The 21458-nt window shown below is 48.9% G+C and overlaps 8 protein-coding genes across 10 annotated transcripts; 5 read left to right on the top strand and 3 right to left on the bottom strand.

The window, feature by feature from the left end:
- LOC6618742 (116 kDa U5 small nuclear ribonucleoprotein component) lies at window positions 1–3536 on the bottom strand. Its single transcript, XM_002042964.2, has 7 exons — window positions 3413–3536; window positions 3165–3286; window positions 2437–3105; window positions 2293–2384; window positions 2040–2231; window positions 482–1984; window positions 1–416 (listed from the first exon to the last, which is right to left on the bottom strand). The coding sequence occupies exons 2-7, from the start codon at window positions 3276–3278 to the stop codon at window positions 59–61; spliced, it is 2928 nt and encodes a 975-aa protein (XP_002043000.1). The 5' UTR covers window positions 3279–3286; window positions 3413–3536; the 3' UTR covers window positions 1–58.
- A 201-nt stretch (window positions 3537–3737) lies between these two features.
- Window positions 3738–4974, top strand: LOC6618741 (flocculation protein FLO11). 2 transcript variants are annotated; one of them, XM_032720747.1, is made up of 2 exons: window positions 3738–4352; window positions 4419–4974. In XM_032720747.1, the coding sequence occupies exons 1-2, from the start codon at window positions 3785–3787 to the stop codon at window positions 4946–4948; spliced, it is 1098 nt and encodes a 365-aa protein (XP_032576638.1). In that variant the 5' UTR covers window positions 3738–3784; the 3' UTR covers window positions 4949–4974. The 2 variants fall into 2 exon arrangements, with proteins under 2 accessions (XP_032576638.1, XP_002042999.1); XM_002042963.2 differs by having other exon boundaries at window positions 3739–4974.
- Window positions 4975–5097: 123 nt separating this feature from the next.
- On the top strand, window positions 5098–6186 carry LOC6618740. The gene is made up of 2 exons (XM_002042962.2): window positions 5098–5274; window positions 5333–6186. Exons 1-2 carry the CDS (start codon window positions 5177–5179, stop codon window positions 6165–6167), a joined length of 933 nt encoding a protein of 310 aa, XP_002042998.1. The 5' UTR covers window positions 5098–5176; the 3' UTR covers window positions 6168–6186.
- A 44-nt stretch (window positions 6187–6230) lies between these two features.
- On the top strand, window positions 6231–7036 carry LOC6618739 (mitochondrial transcription rescue factor 1). Its single transcript, XM_002042961.2, has 3 exons — window positions 6231–6549; window positions 6612–6684; window positions 6737–7036. The coding sequence occupies exons 1-3, from the start codon at window positions 6257–6259 to the stop codon at window positions 6938–6940; spliced, it is 570 nt and encodes a 189-aa protein (XP_002042997.1). The 5' UTR covers window positions 6231–6256; the 3' UTR covers window positions 6941–7036.
- Window positions 7037–7050: 14 nt separating this feature from the next.
- On the bottom strand, window positions 7051–9457 carry LOC6618738 (neprilysin-1). The gene is made up of 2 exons (XM_002042960.2): window positions 8204–9457; window positions 7051–8138 (listed from the first exon to the last, which is right to left on the bottom strand). Exons 1-2 carry the CDS (start codon window positions 9329–9331, stop codon window positions 7131–7133), a joined length of 2136 nt encoding a protein of 711 aa, XP_002042996.1. The 5' UTR covers window positions 9332–9457; the 3' UTR covers window positions 7051–7130.
- A 736-nt stretch (window positions 9458–10193) lies between these two features.
- Window positions 10194–12341, top strand: LOC6618737 (uncharacterized protein CG4951). Its single transcript, XM_002042959.2, has 7 exons — window positions 10194–10356; window positions 10412–10857; window positions 11044–11241; window positions 11300–11392; window positions 11455–11622; window positions 11694–11901; window positions 11960–12341. The coding sequence occupies exons 1-7, from the start codon at window positions 10306–10308 to the stop codon at window positions 12131–12133; spliced, it is 1338 nt and encodes a 445-aa protein (XP_002042995.2). The 5' UTR covers window positions 10194–10305; the 3' UTR covers window positions 12134–12341.
- On the bottom strand, window positions 12238–15633 carry LOC6618735 (endoplasmin). Its single transcript, XM_002042957.2, has 5 exons — window positions 15467–15633; window positions 15299–15388; window positions 15108–15190; window positions 13767–15019; window positions 12238–13465 (listed from the first exon to the last, which is right to left on the bottom strand). Exons 1-5 carry the CDS (start codon window positions 15504–15506, stop codon window positions 12568–12570), a joined length of 2364 nt encoding a protein of 787 aa, XP_002042993.1. The 5' UTR covers window positions 15507–15633; the 3' UTR covers window positions 12238–12567.
- Window positions 15634–17020: 1387 nt separating this feature from the next.
- LOC6618734 (mitoferrin) lies at window positions 17021–21458 on the top strand. Of its 2 annotated transcripts, none has more exons than XM_002042956.2 (6): window positions 17021–17137; window positions 18931–19019; window positions 19081–19205; window positions 19266–19501; window positions 19570–19731; window positions 19872–21458. In XM_002042956.2, the coding sequence occupies exons 1-6, from the start codon at window positions 17021–17023 to the stop codon at window positions 20280–20282; spliced, it is 1140 nt and encodes a 379-aa protein (XP_002042992.1). In that variant the 3' UTR covers window positions 20283–21458. The 2 variants fall into 2 exon arrangements, with proteins under 2 accessions (XP_002042992.1, XP_032578332.1); XM_032722441.1 differs by lacking the exon at window positions 17021–17137 and adding an exon at window positions 17630–17850.

Genomic DNA, 21458 nt, shown 5'->3' with positions numbered 1-21458 from the left:
TTGAAATTCGGAAAGTATGTCTAAATGTTTTATTTGTTTTTACTGATTTGTGGGGAGTCTAAAGGGGATAGTTGACCAGCACGTCCTGGCGCGCCAGCTCCAGCAACATGGGATCGTCGAAGAATTTGTTGATGGACACGTCCTCGGACAGACCCTTCCTGCGGCGCGTCTTGATCATAAACTCTCTGGCCAAATGGGACGCTTGCTGCGGCTCCAGTGGCCGGATTATGATGCTCTTGTCCAGGGGATCGCCAGGCACTATCTGCCAGTGATGGAACACCGAAAGGCAGAAGGCCTGGCCCTGGGTGTGCGTGCGGAGATCCGTCTCAAATCCAAAGGAATCAATGGCGGGTATGAAGGCTTTGATCGTATAGATGGGAGATCCCGACACGGGAGCATCCTGCGTTACGTGGCCTCTGCAAAATAGATTATATACAATTTACACGCATTCTCTTAAGGAAACATGAGCAGCAGAACTCACCTGCGCCTAGCCAGCACTGTATAAACAGCGGATACACAATCTGCCGGCGCCTGAACCTCCACAAACAGATACGGTTCCATCAGACGTGGGGTGGCCATCAAAAACGCCGAGTATGCCACTCGACGGGCTGTTGGAATGATCTGTCCACCGCCTCGATGCAACGCCTCGTTGGCGATGACGCCATCGAGAATCTTAAACTTGACATTACGGATTGGCTCCTCGCACAGCGGCCCTTCTCGCGTTCCCCATTGGAAGCCCTGCACAATCGAATCCTTAACCGCGGTCAGCAGGTTCTTGTCCACTTCCGAGGGCAGGGTGTCGTCGACCAAGATATTGGGACCCGTGGAGTCGGGACCGAAGGCCCAAATGGAACGCGCCGCAAGCAGATCCCAATCGTAGTTGACCTGGAAGAACTCGCCGATGCGCTTTTTATTCCAGTTTATACAGACGGTTCCGTTCTCAATATCCTCGGCCAATCCCTTCTCCAGCGGCTCCGAGATCATGGTTATTTTGTTTTTCTTATTCGGCGTCTCGGCAAAACATTTCAGCGAACTCGTTTCCACAACTGTTTCGCAGAAAGCCACCACAGGATCCGCCACTTTGATGTCAATCTCCGAGTACATCTTACGCAGATCGTGCATGACACAATCCAAATACAGCTCGCCAGTGCCCAGAATAACATGCTCGCCGGATTCTTCAACTCGAGTCGAGAGGAGTGGATAGGATTTGTTCACCTTGCGGAGGCCATCCAACATCTTGGGAAGCTCGGATGGATTCACTGGCTCCACAGCAATCTTGATAATGCTCTGGGTGTTGAACTTCAGTGGCCGGAATATGTAGAGGTCTTCTGGAACATTAATATCCACAATGGTGGAGGTCTTGACGATACACTGATCGATGCCTTCGATGAGCACCCAATTTCCGGCGGGTACTCGATTTAACTCCACCTTGTAACGAGACTCAAATACCCACAGGCGACCCACTTGCAGAATGCGAGAGTCTTCCTCATCCTGCAGGGTGTAGTTCTCGCCCAGGACACGCACCTCCTGGCCAGCGTGTAGGGTACCAGATACAATTCTCGCCAGCACTTGGAAGAAGGTACAGTCATCGTTGGGATACATCTTGGAGCTGTGCACCATCAGAGTGCCGTATTGGTTGCATGAAATCATATCCCGGTAAATGTCACCCTCTTTGGGTCCAGTGTAAATGTGGTCCACCTTTCGCTTGGCATTTTCCAGTGGGGATTTAATGTGCTCCACGCACATGTCCACAAAGCCGCTGCAGTCGCCCATGAATCGGTTACAGACGAGACGCAGCAGTGGTCTTATGTTGGACTTCATCTCCTCCTTGGAGACGCGCACATTCAGCTCGGCCAGAGTGTCCGACAAAGTGGTGTCCACATCGCCAACCACCTGGGCTATCAGCTTGTACATGGGCTCCAAAATGAATTCCACAAAGCTGCGCTGTGCCGAATTGTGCGGCTGCTTCTTTGTAAACTTGCGCCTATTAAAAAATACTTGGGATTAGCAAATGATTTGGATACTTGGACATTACTTACGTTTTACTGTTGAAGTACATGTCGCCCCAGAGCCGCTTGGCAAAGTCCAGGTAAGCCACTCCCTCATAGGTGTCTGCATACAGCTTGGCAAAGGATTTCAGAGTGAAACAAAAGCCATACAACGAGCTGGCGAAGCACACGTTGCCCAGGATGGGCGAAACTAAGAGATTGTCATCTGGAGCGCCATATGTGCTGCAAGAATATTGTAAATTAGTAAGATCAAAAAGGGGTTGGGCATAAAGCACTTAATCACCTCAGCAGCCCATTGACTTCCTCCACAATGTGTTTCAGCTTAAAGTAGGCGTCCTGGGGCGGCAATTTAAGCTCCAGGATGAGGCGATCAATCTGCGAGAAAACCATTAGAAAGTTTAGTGTCACCATAAGGCCAAACTCTCACCTTGTTTATGCAAACGGTGATGGCTTGGCGCTCTTGCACCGCGTGCTTGAGCAGCCGCTCCGTGTTGAGCATGACGCCCTCGGCGGCATCGATGAACAGCACGACACCATCGCTCATTCGCATGGCGGCGGTGGCCTCGTCCGAGAAGTTGACATGCCCCGGGGTGTCGAAGATGTTCAGCAAGTAGCTCTTCTGCTTGACATCCTGCAGGACAAGTGTGACCGGCGTGGCCTTGATGCTGCAGCCGCGTTCCTGTTCCGTGAACAGGGTGTCCGTGTAGCGCAGCTGGCGCTCCTCCATGGTCTCAAACTGCGGATGCGTCTGCCGGATGAGGCAGTCGACAAAGGTGGTCTTGCCGTGGTGCAGGTGGCCAACTAAAGCCACGTTGCGAATGAGCGGCGGAGTGTCCATGAGATCGGCCATGAACTCCATGTCGTAGGTGGTCTCCTGCATGTCCTGTTCCTTGATCTGGAACTTCAGCTTCTTCACCGGCTCTATGAGCGGCTTGTCCAGCGGCTGGGCGTCCTCCTCCTGGACAATGGTCTCCACATCCGGGCCGTAAACCTCAACTGCCGACGGATAGTATCGTTTATCCTCGTGCAAAACCACGGCGGTCACCTCCTTGTCCTCGTCCTCCTGCGGCTCCACCTCGTCCTCGTCCATGGCGTCCTTTAAATGAAAAACCATAGATTAATCATCATTTTTATTGGTTTTTTGCACGTTTATACCTCTGGATCATCCTGCACATCGGGTTGACCGTAAATACTTTGGTCATCTTCCTCGTCGCTGTCTAGATCGGGACCAATATAGTTGCCAAACTCATCGTACAAATCGGAATCCATGGTTTTTCCTAAAAAATATATATATTTTAATATTTTCATTCAAAATTTGCCGGCGGCGTCTTAGAAAATTTAAAACTTTCGCGGTGCCTCCAAACTTATGTTACTCTTGGTTTTTGTTGTTTTTACCGACTTACCAATTGTTACACCACTTTCAGATTCCTAAATTTTTCTTTAAAACGTAAGAAAACTGCAAATAAATTAAATATTCACAATTTTTACACAAAAACGCGGACTGCAAACACGCTGTTCTTCTTCTTCTCCGAAAAACAATCAGCTGTTAAAAGACCGGCATTTCCAACGGCATTGCCAGCACAAATAAAGTAGCGCTTGCAACCCTGGCGGCAACATTTGAATTTTCCAGTTCATTAAGGCTAATTAACGTTTTTGCCAAGCAAGCAGGTAGCTGAAATACGCGTAAAAACGTAGGTAGACCTTTGCGTTTATATTGCACTGCAGTCGCCAAAGGTAATTAGTCGAAAGTGTCAGCCGAGGGCATCAGCATCATTATGAAAAAATTCTGTTTGCTTCTTCTGATGGCGCATTTTGTGTCCTCAAGCCGAAATTTAAACGATATTCTCGGTCGCGAGGAGTGGATAAGCATAGCCAAGGAGTACATCAAGAACCACAAGCCCTACAAAGCCAAAATCTACGTGCCCTACAAGCCGCGCATCGTAAATTTCACCAATCCATTCGATGGAGATTTTTGGGACACAACCACGGTGGCCACAAATGCAGAATCTACCACCAATCCGCAGGAGACTACTGACTACTTTACTGGTGAAGCATTAACTACTACGGAGAAATATGCCACTGAGGAATCTACAACTTCGGCGGCGGACTATTCAACCACCGAATCTAGTTACGTAACTTCATCCACGGATACTTTGTATTCCACGACAACAGCTTGGCCGGAAGTCAACAGCACAGAAGCTATAGATGCCACAGAATCAGTAGCCGTATATTCCACAAAAACTTCGAGTCCAGATGATGCTACAGAAGATTCAACTACAGAAACCAATCCAGACAGTACTGAATATGCTGAATCAACATTAATCTATCCAGATTTAACTACAGGTTGGTTAGAAACTACTACAGAAACTATTCAGAGCTCTACAGGATTGCAGGAATCAACAACTACAGAAACTATTCCAAGTACTACGGGATGGCCGGAATCAACGACAACTTTAAGTTCCGAATTTTCAGAGAAAGAACTAATGAAAACTACCACAGAAATAGAAATCAAACCAAGCACTACAGAATTGCCGGAATCAACGACGGAATCTGCTGATTCTACCACAGAGCCGAACGAATCCACGTTTGCATTATCCACAGATCAAACTACAACTGAAACAGCAGAAACGTCAACAGAAGGATTGTTTTCAACCACAGAAGCCCAGGAATATACCACATCCTTGCTGGAAATCATTGCCACGACTCCGGGCGTGGAAACTACCACGTCGTATCTGGATGGAGTGATCGACAGCGCCAAGGAGGAAAGTTCTACATTATCAACACCATTTGGATTTAATTTAACAACAACGGAAATAGTAGAAACTCAAGTAGAAACCACAACACAAAGGCAATTGAATTTCGTCGAAGATTACGTTCGCCAGAGACCGAGAAAATTGAAGTACTCTTCGGACACGGAGCCTGAACTTTACTGGTACTAAAAATTATAACAAATAAAAATTAAGGGTTTGAATTTAGGCATGATTAAAAATAATTGGAAGCAAATATAAAGAGAGTTTGAATTTAAATAAAAACAATTGGCAACGCGATTTAAGCTATGGTTTATTTTAATTTAAGAAACGCGGTCACACTGGCCAAAAGCCAAACACATTTTTGTTTGATATTTCGGCAGAACTTTGCTATTTTTTTTATTAGTTTATAGCGTAAATATGAGTTTGTCCAGTATAAAACAAAAAGAAGTGAAGGGCAAAAAGAAAGTACTGCCAAAACTGCGCAATATTCTGGCCAATCCTTACAAACAGCACAGGTAGGGCGGGTAGAAACCAATAAAAGCGCAATCAACAGGTTGTTTCTCTTGATTTTAGCCCTGTTTTATCGGAGCAGGAAGCGCAGCAGTTTCGCCAGATACTGCAGAATGCAATAAAAGGAAGCGACGGAGAGACCAAATCGTTTGCCACTCGATTTGGCATACATCTCGGCCTGGAGAGCTCCCTGCGCGCCATAAACTCGCGGCGTTTCTCCTGCCTATTGGTTTCCTTGAGCCTGCGACCAACTCACCTCATGCGTTTAATGGCCACCAGTGCGTCAGTCAAGATGCCCACGGCACCCATTTACGCGCAGCCAAAACTGGAGGAGCTTACCCAGGAAATCTTTGGAGTAAGGGCGCTTGCCTTGGCCTTGCCCTTAGATATGAAAGCTATAAGCGAGGACTTGGAACAGTGGATTACTGCCCGGAACAGAACACCTACACCTGCCAAGAAGATAGCCCCGAAAACGCACAAGAAACCCAAGAAGAAACCCGAAATAATCCAACCAGCCGAAGAGGAAAAAAAGCCGCAGCTCCCAGTGGCTGAAAAGAAGGATTGGGGTGATGATTTCATATCCTGCTTCTCGGACGAACCCTCTGTAAAGATGGACCGCGTGGATGTCCAGGTAGAGACCCAAAATCTGGGCAATGCCCTCAGTAATTTGGCCATGAAAGCCAAAAGCAAAAAGCCGGTAGCAGAAGTCAAAAATAACCCAGTTAAAAAGGAGAAGTCGCCCAGACCAGAGCCCATGGAAGTGGAGGTGGAGCCAGATGATGATGATTTTCTGCCTGCAGATCTGCACAACTATCGCCCTCTTACTGTCCACCAAGTGCGTCCTAATCCCGACAAGAAACCCAAAAAGAAACGAAACAAAAAGTCAACCAAGTCCTAGAGATGGTTGGCAACGCCACCACATCAGCTGTAGTTTTTAGGTTATGTTATTCAGTTTGTTATCGTGATTGTTAAGGCGCCGCACACAAAATGCTCCGGACTTTTCGTCAAATAGCCCGACTAGGGAGATCCCTAAAGACGCCAATACCAACTAGATTTCTGCCCAAACTCCCAACCACGTTAGAGCTGCAGGCTCCTGTGCACACCAGTGTTTCTACGTGGAAGTACGACAAGAAATCCTCGCGAGCATCGGATGACTTGGACAGCGACGACGAGGATGATGAGGATTTCAAGGACGAAAGGGACTCTAAGGTGGTCAAGACCAAGGTGAACTCACTGCGCGCCGATCTTCTCCTGAAAGCTGGCCTGGGCATGGCAAGAAAGTAAGAAACAGCCGAAGATTCCCAAAATGCCCCCAATAACCATGATGTCTTGCCTCCCTCAGCAAAGTGGAACTGAATTTCTACGAGAGCAAGATACGTGTCAATGGAAAGAAGCTGCCCAAAAAGAGTGTCCAGGTAAGGAGTCCATATATAGATAGAATTCAATCTTATTATTTACCATTGACAGCTTGAAGTCGGCGATGATATCGACGTAATCCGAGGCTTTAGTCAATCTAATCCTTCCCACCTGGTCGTGGCCCGCGTCTCAATCCTTTCCGTCAGTGAACGCGAAGAAGGACTCAGCGTCCATCTGAGGCGCTACAAATCCCTGCTGGTCGAGAATTACCACGGACCCAACGCCTTCAAATCCTCGGAGCACGTTGCTCATTAAAACCAATTAGAAATAAAGGGTGCTACTATTAAGAGTAAATGGATAAAGTCGAGTGAGTTAAAGAATTGTGTAAGACAACTCAGCTATTTTAAACTATATCGTTGATTTGGATTATTTTTACTGATTTATTTTATTTTGTAGTTGAACATCTAGGGTATTTTACATCTTTTTCTTTATATGCGACTTATGGTTACCACATCCGACAACTTTCAGCCTTTGGATGCATGGGACTGCCCAGTGGGCACTTGTAGACCTCAGCAAAATCGTCGTTGTTGGAAACGGCACCCAGCACCCGGTACTTCTCGATGGTGTGCGCGTCGGTGAGCTCCTCCCAGTAGTGCTCCGGCTCGTAGTCGGCGCACCACAGCTGCGCGAATCCCACAAAGAAGAGCTGCTCCGGCGACAGGTCGAGGCCGGGCATCTGCTCGTTCTTGGGGGACAACGTCTCCCCATCCGCTCCACTTCTTTGCAGCTGCTTCATGTGGTTTCGATAACCGGCGAGTGCGGACCTCAAGCCACCGGCGTCCGCTATGTTCTCGTCCCTTGTCTCGTTGCCGCGAATCGTCTGGTTGATTTCGGGTATCAAATATTGGTTGAAGTAATCCACATAGCACTGCGCCCGTTCCTGGAACACCGTCTCCGACTTTCTGGACCACCAGTCGCGAATCTCGCCGGCACTGTCGTAACTGGAGCCCTCCGTATCGAAGCCGTGGGTCAACTCGTGACCTATCAGATAGCCAATGGTGCCGAACTTCAAGGAATTGGGCCATGATCGATGGTACGCAGGCGGATGCAGGATTCCCGCCATTACGTACACCGAGTTATCCAGATTGTAGTAGAACGCGTTCACCTGCATCCCCACCAGAAGTGTCAGCGGCTTTGTGTCCTTGGGCAGCTTGTCAGCGTGAAGGCCAGCGTAGCGATTAAGATAGGTGCCCAGTACTCGCAGATTGATCAAACTCTGGGCGTAGCTGCCTTCAACAATGGTCAGATTGTTGATCTCGCGGATTAGAGTGTCCGAAAGCTCTTCGTTTTTGTAGCTCCCGATCACTGGCGTGATGCCGGCCTCCTTGCTCAGAGCCTCTGCCCGCGTCTCCGCGTCCAACCACTCCACACTCTCGAGAATCTGTCGCTGGGCCTTTCGCATTTTGTTCACTATGTCAGAGATCTCCGAGTGCTTCTCGTCGGTGAAGTGCTCCTGCGAAAGTTAATTGATATCAATTGAAAAGCTAAGCATCACACATTTACAGCATCCAAACTTACCGCCATGTAGAGCTTGTTGAAGAGTTGTGGCAGCGTCAGCTGGACGATCATCAGGCAGTTAACCTTTTGGTCCTCGGGCTGCTTGGGCTCCTTCAGCTTGTCGTCCATGCGGTAGAGAAACCGCATGGCTAGATAGTTGGCCACCGCTTCCGCATGCTTCGTGCACACCTTGTCGAGCTCCACATAGTAAAAGTCGCAGAATTCGGCACCGGACGAGCCGCTGTAGAAGTCTATCCCATTCCAGGCTATCTCATAGTAGCTCCTCCACTGCCCAAATGGTGGCACCTCCCTAATCTCAGTCAGCAAATCGCACTTATCCTTATCGCCCTGGAACTTATCCTCAATGCTGAGCGCATCGCGCCAAAACGCAAAGACGCCATCGATCACGGCGGAGATTTCATCCTCGGTGAGATTGTACTCCTTCAGGTAGCCGTGCATGCGATGCTCGTTGAGCTGGTAGGCCCGCGAGCTTGTGTTGGTAACGTGGTCGGTGTGAACGATGTGGTCAAAGCCCAGCTCGGGCAGCTTGAAGTACGGATTGAAGGGATGCTGGGGCAGAATTTCTTCGTGGATCAGACTGCGAATGCCGTAGTTGCTGAGATGGGCGCTCATGTTGAACCAACTGAAGCTGGAGGCGTTCCAGGCGTCTCTGTCGACGGCGGGAAAACCACCCAGCGACCTGATAAGCGAAAGATAAGCGGGATCGGCAGCTGGCCGCGGAAAGAGCTCGGCCGCCAGGCAGGAATTGTAGAAGCGTTGTGCAACGAGCAGCTCGGCGGACACATTCAGCGCCTCCGCCAACTGTGTCCTGGTCAGCAGCTGTTCCGTCACGTCCATCAGTGTGTAGCTGATGTCCAGGATATTGCTCCGCCTATGGGGCGATTGCCGCGGCGTTTTCACGTGCTTCCAGTTTCCGCACGCGAACTCGTAGAAGTCGTCGCACGGATCGACGCTGAAGTTCATGTAGGACTTCATCGTGGCGCCATGGGATCGCAGGTAGTCGGTCGTCTCATCCGTAATCGCGTTCTCACGGGACTCATCGCCAACACTCCGGGCCTCACAGTCCCACGCAGCCACGCAGATCACGATGCCAGCCAGCAGTCGGAAGTAGCTCGAGATTGAGAACATATTGGCCCGATTCGCAGGGCACACACGCAGTTTGTATAATATAATCAAGTAGTGCGGCCAGTGATCGATCGACCCGGATTATTTGGAAAACCCAACAAGCTCGACTGCCTAATCCGGAACGCGATTGAGAACTGAGCAAGCAGCAGCATCTATCCGATCCCATCGGCGTGTGCTTTTTTTCGCAACCATGCCGACCAGCAGCACTGGACTACTGAGATTATAATGAAGGCATCACTATGACGTCGTTCCGCACACTTTCACCATCTTTGGTGAGCATTCTAAGCCACTGCTTTGAATAATATTAAGGAGGTCATGGGCAGCCAAGCTATCTCTCCACCCAACTTAGTATTTAGGTAACCACTTTCTCATAATGGGAACGATTTTGCTGCACTGTGTAGTCCGGCTGTTCTCTTGGCGAGACTTGACCTAAGCCACACGCTTGTGTTGATAAGGATTTGTAAGTTCTGGGAGATTCATTGATAGCGCCCCTCATTCATTCAGAGTAAAAAATTTCTCATTTCTGTTTCAAAATCTCATCGTCACTTGTGTCACACACTTACACATCTGCGTTCTGAACTTTTGTCCTAATTAACTTACCATTTTGTATCTATGTTGTTTTTTTTTTTAAGAAATTTATATATCAGGTGGATTCTTAATCTGTTCATTATGCATAATTACTTTTTTTATACTTTCCTATAGAGATCTGCGTGGTAAAACGTAAAAGTATTGCTTGTCACGTTCCAATAAAAACATTTTGCAGTTTTCTCCTGATAATGAATATTTATGAAACTTAAACACCTCATCCATTGACTTCAGTTTAAATTGAAACTTTTTGCCGCCCAAAAGTCGATAAAAAAATACAATCGATATACAAACAAAGCGCAAGAAGTGTGCCCAGAGATCCGACTTGAATTTTTGTTGTTGTGCCTTCCAGCGGCTACGGTCACATCAGGACCCATAGTAATTTTATAAAAATGTCGTTTTCCGCCATTGGTGATTGCCAACTAATTTCGCAATTATACCAGGTGAAAGCCACTGAAAGGTGTGTTCCGCCATGTCCTATAGCTGGTCCCATTTCAGTACAAAAAGCATCGCGTCGTCTGCAGCGCCAAAGTGCTGCCGACACCTGTGACCCATTTTGAGCGGGAATCAAAGAATGATTTCCATTGGATGACCGCGGATCGCTGGAACCGGATTGAGTGTGGTCTGTGGCGCCTGTTCGAGAACCTGAAGCAGTGGCAAGATGCCTACCAGCTGGACACCGAGCTCATTATCGATCACATCATCGTGCGCGTCCAGGCGACCGATAAGTCGCATCCTGCTACGCTCACCCTACTGGCCGGTACGGAGTCCAGCTCCAAGGATCTCTGCCTGGACCTACAGCTGCAATACATCACGCAAGAGGACACCACCATTGTCGGCGTCATACCCGCCAATCGCCAGCTTGCCACGGAAGCAGAAACCAATGGCACCAGACCCGCATCCCGCAAGAACCGCGTAGCAAACTCAGGATCCAAGCCAAAAACGTTAGTATGTTACGTTAGTTAGTCCCAAATACCTTATAACTTTGAAACCTTTGAGGAACCGGCTATAGGCTTGAATTGCGTGTTTATTGATGCCAATGGCTGTAAACCACCTTTGCACTTTTCACATTTTATGTACCGAAGTTGCATGCATTTTAATGTTTTCTCCACTGCATGATTCCCCTCCAGCACACAATCGAAGCCCAAGCACATAGACGCCGACGACGAGGATGACAAGAGCTCCACCACGGCCAGCCAACCAACCAAGATCAAGAGCGAGCGTAGGTCCATTTCCCAAGGTGGCGAAAAGGATAAGCCTTCTTCCAGCAGCCCCAGTTCCTCGCAGCACAGCAACCGCATGAAGCGATCGCACAGTCCATCACAGCAGTGAGTTAGGCGGAGGCTAGGATGTGAGAGAATTAAGAGTTCATTGATCTATTCACAGGAATTCCAGAGCCAGTTCCGTTGAGCCCAAGCCTGCACGCCGCTCCGGCCGATCGCCTATACGCCCGAGTCGATTCAAAAACTTCGTAGTTGGGTAAGCCATAGAAATATGGTGCTGTAGCGATCATTCATCATTTCCCTGGCTGCCATTTTCAGCGAGACCAGGGGCGGCAAGAGCAGAGGACCCAAGCCCAAGGTGAAACGGGTATCGCCAGTACCGGCCAAGGATTTCAAGGTGGAGCAGATGGACGGAGCGCGGTTCGATGCGCTGCAGCGCCTGGACAGCATGCTGGACATGCCCAAGCCGCGCGAGGTTAAGATTTTGTAAGTGACTCGAGATGAAAATAAAGCGAACACGAAAGTGCCTTCAACTTGCGTTCTTTTGATTGGCTCAGACTCTTGGAAAAAATGGGCGAGGACGAAGTGCTGAATACCTTCGAGAGCTATCGCAGCGACTTCGATAAGCTGTTCAAGGATCGCGAGTTCAAGCCGCGCACCAGTCACTACATGAACATTGCCCACATGGACATAATGGACATACTGAGCAAGAGCATTCACCAGCAGATGCTCAAGAAACTGGGCGAGGTCTACAGCAGTCGAAGCGTAAGTTTGGGGCGACCTAAAGTGTCATGTATCCATCCTAACACTTCCCGATTACCAGAACCACACGGCCCTGCTGGTGAACGGACTGCTCCCGCTGTGGATAGTGCGCCTCTTTATGGACACGTACACGCTGTCCCACTCGGAGGCCGTGCAGCAGATCCGCGACCAGATGAAGTACAACACCTACTTGAAGGCTCTGAACGATGAGCCGCTGAGTTCCGATCTTGACTGATCGAGCATTCAATTCACTTCGTTATCATTTGTATTCAATAGAACTATTTTTTTGTATCCGATTGCGGAAATTTTTCATTGCGCGCCATACTAAATAGGCAGTTGTTTTAGTTTTAAGTTCATTTGTCTTTATTTATTTTGATTGGAATCCGTTGTGTACTAAGCATATTACATTGTATAAATACATAATTCACTTGCTTTCGAAAAAAGAAAACGCTTGAGCAACCGAGTGTGCTGGCTGTAATGGTGGAGTGCTCTCTGGTCGACTGGCGGTGATGACGGCGTGGGCGAAGGACTACGAAATTATTTTACTTAGAATCTAGCGTGTAATGTTGATGGAGCGCCCGCCCGGCCACCCGGTGGCTGTTTGAAACTCAGTCTGAACTTCACACTCTTATGTACAATCTATGTGGACAGTGGGTGAGGTGAAGTAGTTTACAGCTCGTCGTGCTGCTGCTCCTCCTCCTCATCGTCGGCGTTGCCGCTCTCCTGGCTGCCGGTAGCGGTCTCCTCGGCGTCATCCTCCTCGTCCTCGTCGATCTCCACCTGCTCGTCCTGGGAGACACCCAAGGTCTGGCGCATCATCTGCTCAATACTGTCGGCGAACTGCGAAGTCTCCTGGAGCATGTATCCAGACCGCAGGGTGGCGGTGCGGAACATCATCACAGCCATGTCCTTGGCGGTGTCATCGGCCTCGTCGGCCTCCACGCGGCGCAGCAGCTCGCGCATCAGCGGATGCCTGGGATTGATCTCGAGCGTTTTCTTCTGGTTGAGGTAGTAGGTTCGCTGAGGATCGTCGGACTTCTGGTGGGCGTTGGACATGGCCAGACGCTCCATGTTGCCGGTCCAGCCGAAGACGCCGGCCACGAGGGCGCATGGCGAGTTGCTCAGACGCTCGGAAACCTGGGCCTTGGAGATCTGATCCTTGAGTGCCACATCGTTCAGCCACTTGACCAGCGGCTCGAAGGTGCTCTTCAGCGACTCGAAGTTCTTCTTGCTCTTCTCGGACTCGTTCAGCTGGAATCCCTCCTTGGCCACGTTCTGGAACTTCTTGCCGTCGAACTCGGGCAGCGCGGAGATGCAGTACTCGTCGACGGCCTCCACCAGATACAGCACCTCGTATCCCTTGCTCAGCAGACGCTCGACGAACGGCGACTTCTCGACCTCAGCGCGGTTGGCGCCAGCGATGTAGTAGATGTGCTCCTGCTTGGCCTTCATGCGCTCCTTGTACTCGGCCAGCGAGGTGACGCCCTTGCCGTTGGAGGTCTGGAAGCGGAGCAGCTTGGCGAGACGCGATCGGTTGCTGGGATCCTCCATCACGCCCAATTTGATGCTGCAATGAGTCAATTAGGTCTCGATAAGCAACGAAAATCCAAGAATTCGATGTTATAGTTAATGGAAATGATAATTTAACTAAACTTTACACGTCACCAGTGCGAATATTAAAATACTACGTGGATTTCCTTATCTTATCTGCGCGGAATTCTTTAAAGCAACAAACTAAATATATTGCATAGCTGGCAAATAATAATACACGTCACTATTCTCAATATTATAATGGATTCTGCGGATATGCTTATCAGCAGTATCCATAAATAACTAATCATTCTTAATTCCTAGAAAGCAACACTTACTTGGTGGAGAACTCCTTCCAGAACTTCTCGTACGCCTCCTTGTCTATCTTCTTCAGCATATCGAGAACCTTGCGGACCAGCTTCTTCTTGATCACCTTGATGAGCTTGTGCTGCTGCAGAGTTTCGCGGGAAACGTTCAGGGGCAGATCATCGGAGTCGACGACGCCGCGAATGAAGCTCAAGTAGTTGGGCATCATGTCGTTGAACTCGTCGGTGATGAAGACACGGCGCACGTACAGCTTGATGTTGTCGGACTTGGTGCCGTAGCGATTGAAGGACTCCGATGGCTGCACCTTGGGCACGTAGAGCAAACTCTTGAAGGTCACCTCGCCCTCGGCGATGAAGTGCGTCTGGGTCAGGGGCTCGCTGGAGTCCTTGGTCAGGCTCTTGTAGAAGCTAGTGTACTCATCCTCGGTCACTTCGGCGGGTTTGCGCGTCCAGATGGGCTTGCTGTCGTTGATCAGGGTCCAGTCCCAGGTGGTCTTCGAGACCTTTTTGGTCTTGGGCTTCTCATCGTCGGCCTCCTCGACCTTGGCGTCCTCATCCTCCACGTCATCCTCGGACTTCTTGGGCTTGGCCTCCTCCTCCACGGGCACCTCCTCCTCGACGGTCTTGCTGGACCACATGCGGATGGGGAAGTTGATGAACTGCGAGTACTTGCGGATGAGCTCGCGCACAGTGTCCTCCTCCAGGAAGTCCTGGGCTTCTTCCTTCAGGTACAGCGAGATGACGGATCCTCGCTTCAGAGTATCGCCACGGGGATCCTCGGTGATGCTGAAGCTGTTGGCGTCCGACTCCCAGATGTACTGCTTGTCGTCGTTGTGCTTGGTGGTCACCACCACACGATCAGCGACCAGGAAAGCGGAGTAGAAGCCCACACCGAACTGTCCAATCATGTCGTTCATATCGAGTCCCTCCGACTTGCTGGGATCTTGCATCTTGGCCAGAAAATCGGCAGTGCCGGACTTGGCAATTGTGCCCAGGTTATTGATCAGATCCTGGTGGGTCATGCCGATGCCCGAGTCCATGATGTGCAACGCCTTGTTCTCCTTATCGGCCTTGATGCGGATGTGCAGCTCCGGATTGGTCTCCAGCTCCTTGCTGTTGGACAGCGCCAGTAGGCGGATCTTGTCGATGGCATCGGAGGCGTTGGAGATTAATTCACGCAGGAAGATCTCCTTGTTGCGGTACAGCGAGTTGATGATCAGCTTCATCATGCGGTTCACCTCCGTTTGGAAAGTGAACTTCTCCGCCTACACACACACAAAAGACAACAAAGAAAAAAGGGAAAGGAAATCCCGGTCATACGTGTACCTTCCGAATGACCTGGCATGAACCCACCTTCTCGCGAATTTCCTTCAGCTGCGCCACGTTCAGACCGTCCAGCTGGATGGCCTCCTCCTCGCGCTTCAGGGTCTCGGCATCTGGGGATTGGTAATTGGGAAAAGGGGGCGGTTATCGTAACGCTGACGTGTACCAAACAAAACTCGCTCAACTCCTCGTCGTCGCGAGAGGGGGGCGTGTCTACGTACCGGTGCGGGAGCCCTCCTTGAAGGAGCCCAGATCCAGGTCGATGGTCTCCGTTGCGGCCTCCTCCTCATCGGCGGCTATCTGATTGACGCCTACCAAACGGTAATCAGACGCCAATTAATTAGGTTAAAACGCCGGTTTAATGCGGCGTGGCAAATGTGCGCACTTACCTGCTAGGAGCAGCAGGCCCACCAGCAAAAAGTACTTCATGATCGTTGGTAGCTTAATTTACGAATCTTGAGCTATCGGTTCGTCCGGCGAAAGGCCACGTCACGAATAACAGATGCAATAAATTAGTCCGCACTCGCGTCGCCTGCTTTGATTTTTTTTTAATGACGCCGACCAGCGGCTGGAAGGCCTTTAAATGCCTCGCAGAGTGACCGTATTCAGGCGCTGGAACATTCTGAGCGCATTGGAAGGAAATACCAAGGGCTGCACTGGAAGTAAGATATATTTACAGCACAGAGCAGGAAAATATTGCCTAATGGAATTATTGGATATGTAAATAATTGTAATGTTTTCATCTTTGACAGCTCAGACATTCATAGAATCTATTTGGGGTTTAGTTTACAACAGAATTAAATATGATAATCTACATATATCTGTAGTCTGCAAGTGGAACACTTATGCCGGAAAATATATGATTTATATTTGGAAAAAATGGTTACATGTGTCATGTGCACAGTAACTAAGCTTTAAAATAATAAATTCTTCGGCCAATTGCGCAACAACTTCGTGTATATAACATTTTAAAGCTAGCAACATAGATAACTGAGAACTTGTTGATACAGCAAAGTCATGAAAAAAAATACGAATTGAAATAAAATATAAATTCCTAAGAAAGATCGAGGAATTCCATTTCGTTCTATTATATATAACATATGATTTTGTAGCGATCGATTTATTTTACAAAGTTAAGTTAAATATTTTAATATTGGTATTTTTATTTGCCATGGCGTTAAGGTTCAGCATCCACATGTGGGTGGACTTGGGCTGGTATTTTGGTATTTTGCGACGTTCCCGCTGCGGTCACTCTGGGCACGAGGCTTGTTTATTGGGCGAAAATTAATAATTCGCTGTAATCATCAATCAACATTTGCGTGAGTTGCCAAACACCGACCCAGCCAAAATTCCGTTTCGGCCACAATCTGCCTACAACCGACTCGTATATATCCACAAAACAACCGACCCGCAGCCGCCAGTCCAGCAACAGCAGCTCAGCCGCGGGCAACTAAGCCAGAAATCGCTTCCTCGCGTGAATCGTTGAATCGGGGAATCGTCTCTATGTCGTCTGTATGCTAGTCGTGCAACAGCAGTGTCAATTAGCAGTTTCGCATAAGACCACCTCACGCGTACCATCTGCAGCACCGTCGCCGCCGCCGCCAGCAGCACCACCCCCCGAAAAACACCCGCCCGTGCGTTATCCGTGTTATACAACAAAATAGCACCAAAAGTGCTCGACATACGCCGGTCAAAAGTTGCCCGCTAACCAACGCCGATCCTCGCTAGCCGGAGCGACCCGGTCCCAGCGGAGAAAGCGGCTCTGCATCGGCAACTGCAACTGCAACAGCAACTTGGCAGAACTGGTCCGGATTAGCAGGTTGTCGTAAGAGAAGCAGCGACTGCAAGGGCACAACCACAGCATTAGCACACAGCACAGTCAATAGTGCAGCCTCACCAGCAGCCTCAACACCCGAAAGCGACGGCAACGGATCGGATCCACCATGAACATCGACGACTACGAATCATTGCCCACCACCAGTGTGGGTGTCAATATGACGGCGGGCGCAATTGCGGGCGTGCTGGAGCATGTGGTCATGTATCCGCTGGACTCCGTCAAGGTGAGAGTGACTGCATGGCCGCCTGGTAATCGGAGGAGCAGCGGCATGAACATAACACGACCTAACCTCACTATCAATCGGAATTTTGTGTGTGCCGCCGCTGCTTTGGCATAAGCGTGATGTAATTGCCCACGTCTTGAGTGCAACCAAGAGTTGCGTTCCTCATTAAGAGCTCGGTGTGGTATAGCCACACATAGCTACACAGCCACTCAGCCACTCGGTGCGCTTATCGTAGCACGTTCCATTGTTTTATGCTTCCGCGATAAGATTAGCCACAGTAAATAGACTAGCGTTCTCATCGTTCTCCTGAAAATTCGGTAGGGCCAACCAAGTGCACAGGTTCGCCACTTAAGCATATGCAAATGTCCACCTCGTAGTATTTACACATATGTATATGCTTATATATGTAAATATGTACATATGTACACCATGCATTCAATACCTATTATTGACCGATTCTTGTTTCGTATTTCACTCAGCTGGCTGGCTGGCCTGCTGGTGGCTCGAGCACTTATTGATTTTCGTGGACACATGTGTCAATCGCGCAAGTGACAGCCGGCAGGCAGTTGGTTGCCAGTCTAAAGCCTGGTCGGGATTCCCGGCGTCATCGTTATAATTTATATTCTGGACACAGTCCGTTTGACGAGCTAATTTCGTGAAGTTTTGAAAGCCAGAGAACGGAAAACCCAATTGGACACCAATTGAAGTCGCTAGTATGCAATAATTACTTATCACGGCACACACACAGCACATTATCGGGATGAATGAATCATTTTGGCTCCGCCATCTCTTCGAACGCAGCTCTATCGGGCTTTTATGCAATGGAAACTTCTATCAGTTCGTCGCAGAGCACCCTTTAATTAGGTTTCCCCCACTCGAGGGGCTACTTTTAACCTTGGATTGCCTTGTTGACTTGTTATTGATAGCAGCAGCAGCCAGCCGGCGGATAGATAAATGCAGTTGGGCCGTGTTCCAGCGAATCTTATCTGCATCGCAAAGCCAGCGCCTTCGTAATTTACAATATGGATGCTGCTCTCTGTTCCCAGATAAAATTCCGACTTGTGTGCTCGACAGGCACGCCTTTAAATAAGTACAATTAAGTATGAACAGATAGAATATATGTATGTGCAATCGTTAAATACGTGGGCAAATGCAAATCTGTAGGCCCCGAGTGACTGGCTTGTAAATCAGCGAAAGTTTTGCCGGGAAGCACGCAATTATATATTTGTATATTCCACTGATATTGGTTATTAGTCCCTGCTGTTGTGTACAGATTATAGCCCTTATCTCGACCATTCCATAAACAAAACTAAATTCGCAAAACTTTCATTTGATGATCTATGTATATTCTGATCAATTAGTTCCCCTTTTTGCTGACACATTACACAATTCGATTCTCGGCGACTGCCAGAAACCACCATCACACCCCATCAGTTCTGAATCACAAATCATGATGAGAGCACGTTCTGAGGTCTTGACAATGTCAGCCAGTGAAATGAACATTGCATATCCCCCACAATTGTATTGGGCTCTGTATTGCATATCATGAGTAACCATGACTTGCAAAAGAATAGCTAGCAACGAGTCTATGCGGCTAACTTCCCTCGACTTAATCTGCGTTTTTTGATGTATTATCAGAGGCAAAGTTAGTAGCCCTGGCGCACCACTTTAACCAGTTTAATCTAGGACAAACACAGAGTAAATTAAACAACAAGTACTGCCATTGTGAAATGCACAATGTAAATATATACATATGCAATTATTTTAAACGTTCCATTATTGCCCACTTATAGACGCGAATGCAGAGTCTTTCACCGCCCACACAAAACATGAACATAGTGTCAACCCTTCGGAACATGATCACGCGCGAGGGCCTGTTGAGGTGAGTGCTGCCAGCCAAGTGTATATCATATCGAGTAATCACTGTAACCGTCGACCTGCAGACCCATTCGGGGAGCCAGCGCCGTGGTGCTGGGTGCTGGACCAGCGCACTCGCTGTACTTTGCCGCCTACGAGATGACCAAGGAGCTCACGGCCAAGTTCACATCGGTGAGAAACCTCAACTACGGTAAGGTTTTCAAGTTCTCCTGCACCGAAGGACTACTAATCAAGCGTGTGATCGTTGCAGTGATTTCGGGAGCGGTGGCCACCCTCATACACGACGCTATTTCTAGTCCCACGGATGTGATCAAGCAGCGGATGCAGATGTACAACTCGCCCTACACATCGGTGGTATCCTGCGTGCGGGATATCTACAAGAGGGAGGGCTTCAAGGCCTTCTACCGGGCATACGGCACGCAACTGGTCATGAACCTACCATATCAGACAATACATTTTACCACATACGAGTTTTTCCAGAACAAAGTAAGTACGCCCCAACGAACACATCCTTTCAGTAACTGATACCCTGATAATCGTCGTGTGCACTGCAGTTGAATCTGGAACGGAAATACAATCCACCAGTGCACATGGCAGCGGGTGCAGCAGCCGGTGCGTGTGCGGCGGCTGTAACCACGCCCCTGGACGTGATCAAGACGCTACTGAATACTCAGGAGACTGGACTGACGCGCGGCATGATCGAGGCCAGTCGAAAGGTAAATATGGTGCTATGTGCACTTAAGAAACTGCTTGTGAACTTTTCGATTTATAATTGGCTGACAAAGGTCATAGTTCACAGCAGCTTCGTCTCGCGTTGAATGAAAACCCATACTTATTGCTCTTTGCCCTCTCACAGATCTACCACATGGCCGGTCCAATGGGCTTCTTTAGGGGCACGACTGCCCGCGTTCTGTACTCCATGCCCGCCACGGCCATCTGCTGGTCGACGTACGAGTTCTTCAAGTTCTACCTGTGCGGCCTTGACGCTGATCAGTACAAATCATCAATTACGGGCAGCTCGGAGCCTCGCAAAGCGGACTACGTGCTGCCAAGGACTACGGATGAGGAGCAGATCGATCAGGAGCGCGAGGCGGCGAAGGAGAAAGACACCACGGCCACCCTGCACTCTGCTCCGACCTCGGTCAATGCCTCCGGTGCCATCAAAACGGTGTGCGAGCTGTCGACGAGCCCCGCCGGGCCAACAATCAATCTGCACACACGGCACACGGACGTGAAGAGTCCCTACGAGAGGGGCTTCAGCACGTAGGCGTCGCCGGTGGGCGTGGCCGCGAGCGGAGCCCGCGTTCGAAACGTTTGCAGCAGCAGCGACAGCTAAACCTAAGCGTAGCTATTAGTTGGCGGTAGGGAATGGGATGATGGCTGGAGTGGATCCAGGGCAGCGGCCACATGGGCAGGCGGGGACGACACGGTGTTCGAAACGCCTGCCGTTCCGCCAAACCACCGCCTGGCCCCTGCCCCACTACCGGCCCGCCCGGACCCAGCTGCTTGTATGAATACTCTGCGAGGAGTCGGTGAGAGAGTTTTATCACTCCATAGTCGGAGGTTAAATCGTAGTTGTTATTCTGCACAAAACTCTCGCTCTCACACACAACACGCAAACACACACCCCACACCTACACCTACACCTACACACACTATGACAGTTTTAGGCAAAGTGCGAAATTCTTGTTAAAAGTATATGCTAATGATGATACTGTATCTATGTTACTTCGAAATGAGAGAACCTTCTTGTAAAATACTATTACCTATGTATTACAATCTTTGATTTACAACATTTATATATATATTTTTTTTAAACCATTTTCAAATGATATACGCATATACACACATATATTTATGTTGATCGTTGTAAAGTAATCAAGAGCAAAAATGTAAAACACACGCGCGCGCGGAAGAAGGAAATTCAATAATTTGTAATCAAATTACACACGAAATCTTCAAACTGAGATGTTACAAAATATAAGGAACAGCAGCAGATACAGCAGATACACTTCCCAGAGAACTACGTCTCCCCCATAATCTACACCCGGTACTATAACTAGCCAGCCCCATGTAGAGCCGTAGCCTAGCTATGTCCATTGTCCTTGCTCCACGCACTCGACTGTTTCGATCCATCATCACACAATATCCTCGTCTCAGTGCTAGAGTTCCGCATCCTTGAGTAGCAGACGCAGTTGAGTGCCGGGGATCGAGGCTAGTGGATCGCCCAGAATATACAATAATGCATCATATTACGTTCACTGTTATTTTTGTTTATATATAATATATATGGATAATATATATGGATATGCTGCACCGGCGATTATTAAACTTTAAGGTGTAGCGCTAAATTACAATTTTATTGTTAAAGAATTCAAACGAAAAAACAAGCGGAAGCAAAACCATTGGCAAGCGAAACGGTCCATTAAACGGATGAAAGAAA

Source organism: Drosophila sechellia, chromosome 3R (assembly GCF_004382195.2).
Source record: "Drosophila sechellia strain sech25 chromosome 3R, ASM438219v1, whole genome shotgun sequence".
NCBI classification, from domain to species: domain Eukaryota; kingdom Metazoa; phylum Arthropoda; class Insecta; order Diptera; family Drosophilidae; genus Drosophila; species Drosophila sechellia.
The sequence above is the reverse complement of the archived record's forward strand: the minus strand, read 5'-3'. Positions and strand labels throughout refer to the sequence as shown.